The 6,188-nt window shown below is 34.6% G+C and overlaps 1 protein-coding gene across 2 annotated transcripts in view; it reads right to left on the bottom strand.

Moving 5' to 3' along the window:
• Positions 1–263: 263 nt before the first annotated feature.
• LOC122634173 (uncharacterized protein DDB_G0287625-like) overlaps positions 264–6,188 on the bottom strand; it is a 19,349-nt gene continuing 13,424 nt past the window's right edge. The window contains exons 5-11 of one of the 2 annotated variants that reach the window (XM_043822841.1): positions 5,807–6,180; positions 5,050–5,517; positions 4,218–4,424; positions 3,623–3,771; positions 3,391–3,488; positions 2,104–3,142; positions 264–757 (exon numbers count right to left, since the gene is read on the bottom strand). In XM_043822841.1, coding sequence (XP_043678776.1) covers positions 2,130–3,142; positions 3,391–3,488; positions 3,623–3,771; positions 4,218–4,424; positions 5,050–5,517; positions 5,807–6,180 — 2,309 coding nt within the window. In that variant the 3' untranslated portion in view covers positions 264–757; positions 2,104–2,129. The remainder of the gene's footprint in view (positions 758–2,103; positions 3,143–3,390; positions 3,489–3,622; positions 3,772–4,217; positions 4,425–5,049; positions 5,518–5,806; positions 6,181–6,188) is intronic. The other variant, XM_043822843.1, reaches the window with a different exon arrangement.

Below are 6,188 nucleotides of genomic sequence, written 5' to 3'. Positions count from 1 at the left end.
TCTTTTCTTTTTTTTTTTTCTTTTTCTTTCTTTTTTTCCCATAGGTATCCATTCGTATTAACTAATTGTGAGTTCGTTAACAACGAATTTTGCGGCTGACAAAATGAAAATTCGTATCGTTCGTATTTTGCGACATAACACGATGGAACTATGAATACGTATATAGATGGATTGATTTGTATGATGTATGTACTTTTTGCCTGGGCGTACATATGTTTCTGTGTATATATGTCTGTGTGTATGTGTGTATTTGAACATGTTCGTAATATCGAGAACTTCGTTTTTTATTCCGCTTATAGTATCTACAGATTACATTCAGTTTGAGAAGGACGTACTTTTTAGTTCGTTTCTCTTTTTTACCACAGTAACTATATGTACATACAGGTATAGAGATATTTCTCTGTGCATGTGTATATATATATATATATATATATATACGTATGTATGTATGTATGTATACGTACTTACATTATGTTACAAGAGTCTAAAAGTTTAGAAAGGAATCGCTCTCGAAACGAAACGTCGACGAAATTAAGACCACTCGGAGTGTTCAGGTTCGCAAAACTTTTTCCTTCCCTTAAAAAGCTCACTTTTCTTCTACATCTTCTCTCTCTCTCTCTCTCTCTCGTTTTCTTTCTGTCTCTCTTTTTTTCTTTCTTTCTTTCCTCCTTTTTCTTTCATTCGACGTTTCTTTCACAACTCTTCATTTTGGTTCCTCGTACGTTCTAAATATCTACTCGTCACGGCCAAGAAATATCTACACAAACATATATTTTCAAATGCGATTTACAATTTATTTACACAATTAACTTTTAAACATCACTTATGTTTTTTTACGTAAAAGGACGGAATAATTCACGTACGAGCAATGTCTCCCTCGTGCGTAAATTTCTTTTTTCTTTCCGTTAAAATTTTCTGGGAAAAGAAAAGAATAGAAAAAAAAAAGAGAGAGAACAAAAAGGAAGAAAGGGATGATCGCATCCTCGTTGTCGAAAATATTTTTCGTAACAAACAAAATGTCGAATACGTTTATAAAAAAAAAAAAAAAAAATAAATAAATAAATAAAGAAAAAAAAACTGAATCATCCCTTACTGAATTATTTGTTTCTATCGAGCTAAAAATAATATAACCTAACGACGTACGTGCGTCTTCTATCAAACGTTAAGCAAACGAAACGGACGGCAAATCAATTGATAATGTCGAGCAATCTTTTCTTTAAATATTTTTTCAATGATGAAAAAAGAAGAGAAAAAAGAAGAAAAGAAAAGGAGGAGAAAAAAAAAAAAGGGAAAATTAAATCCCGATTTTTACCACGCATAAGAAAATAAAATCACGTGACAATCGCGAAACCTCACAAGTTCGTTAGAAAGTTCTCCAAAAGCACAGAGTATTCGTTGAGTTGAAGAAAGAACTCTGACCGGAAAGGAAAAGTTCACGGACGATTTCTTCGGAGAAATACTTTCGACTCTTCGAGATCTCCGAAACAAATTTAACGAGCGTGCGAATGAGAAATCCGTGAAAACTTTTACGAAATCTGGCCTCTTTCTCTCTCTCTCTCTCTCTCTCTCTCTCTCTCTCTCTCTCTCTCTCTCTCTCTCTCTCTCTTTATCTTTATCTATCTATCTCTATTTCTATCTCTGTCAGTCTTTTCCTCTCTTTCTCTATCTCTGTCTCTTCCAAAAGAATTCGAAAGTTCGAGGATAAGAAAATGAGAGGAAAAGTAGTGAAAGCACTTCATTGTCATTGACAATGAATTCTATGATAACTTCAATATAGAATTGTTTCTTCGTTCTTATTACACATGCGTTTTCTTTCCGAAAAAAAATTGTGTGAGATAGATCGAGAGAAAAAAAGAAAAATAAAAGAAACAAAAAAATAAAACGGAGGAAAAATTACAAAAAAAAAAAAAAAGAAATGAACACGAAAAAACCCAACGAGGGTAACGATACACGAAATAAATTATATATATATATATATATATATATATATATATATATAAAATTATAAATAATAATATAATCCTAAATGTATTATTATTTATATACTATATCATATAAATATATTACATAATATAATATATTTATGAACGAACTAAAACGAACGTGTAAGAAAATCGATCGCATCGAGATCAAATAAGTCTATCATCGTGTTCGATCGCATCCGTATGCGTCTTGGCACCATTTGTAGAGTTTCGTTGATCCTCCTTGAGGATTCCCGAAGGACAAGAAGGTCTGTGTCTTCTTCTCGGTGGCGTAGGAGTATCCTCGGATTTTTCTATCTCGATCGAATCTTCCTGACTTGTACGTTGCAGATTCGACGAATGAGATTTCTCGTTTTTCGTACATTCGTACTTATTGACAATAGTTTCCTCTTGTTCGTACGAACCCTTTTCTTCCCACGCACAAAACGATACCTTTCTTCGATTATTGTTCGATGAAATTTTTGGCTTTAGAATATCGTCCAACGAAACCGAAAGACGTTCCTTACAATTTTTCTTCTCGATCGTAATCAATGTCGTTTCGATCTCTTCGTTTTTAGATGGTGACAACGATCTATTATTATTATTATTATTATTATTATTAGCATTATTATTATTATTATTATTATTATTATTATTATTATTATTATTATTATTCCCTTCCTTCTCTATATATATATTTTCATTTTTGACGTTTTCCTGATCGTTTTGTTCTTTCTCCAACATATCCGACAATGCCACTTCCAATTCGGTCAAACTCGGTGTCATCGAACTAAAGTTACTACCGTCAGCAGCTTCCTCCTTTAAAACCTTCAAAAGTACCGAATGTTCGTTGTCGTTGTTATCAGATTTTATTTTATTCTCCGGACTCGGTGGTGGCGTTTTCATTTTCTTCATTTTCAAATCTCTCTCCTCATCCTCGATGAATTTATCCTTATCGATTAACGTTTCGCTCGATAATGATTCCTCCGATATCGTACTGATTATTTTACTTTTATCACGTGGACGTAATTCTTTCGTTTCGCAGGACATCTCGTTAGGATCGCAAGGTTCGCTCTCGTTCGATAAACTTCTACCGAATATCATCATCCTCTTTGAATTAGATCGATCGAAATTTTCTGGATCCTCTTTCTTCTTACTGCATCCTGAATCGTCCATTGCATCTATCGAATAGAAAAAAAAAGGAAGCTTCTATGATAAAAAATAATCACCTATGAGTACTAATCCTTGTTCTATTATTCGAAATTCAATTCGTGTAGTATAATACCCGAACGGGAAAATATTTTTATCATCGAATTGACGATCTTTTCTATTGTTTTTTTTTTTTTCTTTTTCTTTTTCTTTTTGCAGGGAGGAGAACGAAATGAACAATTTTATCGACCAGAAAAAAAGAAAACGAAAAAAAAAATACCTGAGTAAAAAGTATTGTTCTGATTCAAGCAAAATGCATCTCTGCACGATGGCGGTCGATCTGGTTTCGATATTTCTTTCGATTCTTCTTGCGGGCATCTAAAAAGAAAATTGAAAGAAATGAAAAAAAAAAGAAAGAAAGGAAAAGAAAAGAAAAGAAAAGAAAAAAGGGGAGAAGAAAAGGAAAGGAAAGAAATTATCATCGTAAAAATGAAATCTTGTCTTCTACAAACCTGTCCCGTTCTCGTAATGTCTCATCAAGTTTGGATTCCTCATGAACTAACTCTATTGGTTTCCCAAAGGACATTGGCTTTTGCAATTCGTTCGTATTTGTACGTGTCTGGTGAAAATCTACTACATCACGATCTGATGTCTCTGAACACTGAACAATAAAAAAGAAAAAAAAATTGTTCGTTGAAAATAAATTCGCAAATATTAAATCGATCTAAGATCTATATATATATATATATATATATATATATATATATATATATATATATAATTATCTTCGTAATAAGAACACGTCAGTCAAGTTTTAGATAACAATCAATGAAATTGATATAAATTGATAGTTTGTTCCGTCGTTGTTGTATAATTATTTTTAAATTATCATTATTATAAATATATAAAATTTTAGATATATGTGTATATACTTAAAAAAGTATATCATTAAAAAATATGTACATTTATTTAAATTATGTACAATTATTTAAACAATCTATTCGATTTGATAAATCCAAACGAATATTGATAATACGATAAAATGTCGATTTAACTTTGAATATCGATTTGAAAAGACAGACTTTATTCTATTCCTCATAGGTATACCTCAAGGGGCCTTTGCCTGTGGTTCAATTCGCAATTACCGATGTCACCAAGGTCCCAATCCTCCAATTTACTCGGATCGTACTTCAAGAATTCAGTCTCGCTATTGGCATCACTGCAAGGTAGCTTTCCCTCTAGTACCTGATACTCTGATAGATTTTCAGTGCTTCCATGACGTTGAATATAGTCCTCCAATCGGATACTCGTTTTCTATCGAATCAAAAGGATTCGTCTCTTCTATAATTAACTTCTACATTTATTTATATATAATAAATACATATGATATTTTCTCTTTCTCTCTCTCTCTCTCTCTCTCTCTCTCTCTCTCTCTCTCTCTCTCTCTCTCTCTCTCTCTCTCTCTCTCTCTCTCTCTCTCTGTCTCTTCCTCTCTCTCTCTTTCTTTCCATTTCTTTTATCTCTTTAATAAAAAAAAGTAAAGCTCGCTCGCTTACGAGGCTTACGTTAAAATGTGAAATTAGATTTTTCGGCGGGAATATTTTTACGTAATAGTTCAAATCGATAGATTTGCAAGAGTAGGGATGATAGGATGAACTCCGATAATTGGGTGGAAGGGAGCATTTTTACTAACGCGAGGAATAGAGATGAGGAGTAAAGAGGAATATGAGAAAGAAAGAGGAGGAAGAAAAAGAAGAAGTGAAAGAAGGGAAAAAAGAGAGAGAATGAGAGAGATAAAAGAGAAAAAGACAGAAAAAAATAGCCAGATAGAAACTGAAAGAAAGACAGAGAATGTAAAAGAGATACGATCGAGGAAAAAAGAAGAAAGAAAGAAAGATAAAAATTAAAAAAAAAAAAAAAAAAAGAAAGGAGAAAAAACCTGTGAGAAAGGTAGAAGGAAAGATTCGACCGGAAGAGATCCCGTGCTGCTCCTGACGGGTCTCCTCGATCTTATTTTCTCGTCCTCTCCTTCTCCTTCGTCCTTGGTCCTTTTCGTCGCGTGTCTAACTACATCCAACTCGTCGTAATTCGGAAGGCTAACTGTGCTGTAGTTCTTTGGTCTGACATTAAGCTCCATTATTTGAACATCTACCCTTGTAGAATCATCTATATGCCGATTACGCATAAACTCCTTGGTTCTTTTACGAATATCCTCATCATGTCGATTCGGAGTCGACGAATCCTTGATACCACGTCCATTAACGAATCTTTCGTATTCGTCGTTAATATCGTCATCGGTCATAGGTGTTTTATGTTGATTAAAAATTTTCGATGTCTTCCTATCGTTGTGGGACAACCTTTTGCCGGAAACCACGTCGCTCGATATTATTCTTCCGGTACCGTTAACCTGTCGAAGGGAAAATCGATGGGTGTGCGGTCGTTAACGAGCACTTTGGATTGGATTTATCGATCACGGAAGAAGTTACTTTTGGCCATTCGATTGGCCAATTATTGGCCACAGGACAAGCGCACTAGACTCTCTCCCTCTCTCTTTCTCTTTCTCTCTCTCTCTCTCTCTCTTTCCATCTCTATCTCTATCTCTATCTCTATCTCTATCTCTATCTCTATCTCTATCTCTATCGGTTCTTCACTAAACGATCCCATTTACGTTTAACCAAAATTGCCACTTATAATACCTCGCTAATACTCGCCTTGTGCTCGTATATCTCCTTCGTCCTTCTACCCTCAGGCATTACACCCTTTGAATACTCGTTCACCCGTGAATCTCTCGTTCCATTCGTCTGACTTCGGAAGGTACTACCTTCATCGTGTGACTGCTCGCGACATCCACCAACGACATCGTCCATCGTCGCATAATCGTCAAGCAACGTTCTCGGCGAGTTACTCACTACCGAGGAATATAACGGCTCCTCGTTTGAATCTACGTGACGCAAATTGCTGCTCGTTTTCTCTAGAATTTCGTCCGGTTTCGGTGGCAATGGTCTACCTCTGTTTCGCTTCTTTCGTCTTGGTGGTGGCACCGGTGTCACGTCTTTCAAATTATTCGAACCTAAATCA

The sequence above is a fragment of the Vespula pensylvanica genome, chromosome 14, assembly GCF_014466175.1.
Source record: "Vespula pensylvanica isolate Volc-1 chromosome 14, ASM1446617v1, whole genome shotgun sequence".
NCBI lineage: Eukaryota > Metazoa > Arthropoda > Insecta > Hymenoptera > Vespidae > Vespula > Vespula pensylvanica.
The sequence above is the reverse complement of the archived record's forward strand: the minus strand, read 5'-3'. Positions and strand labels throughout refer to the sequence as shown.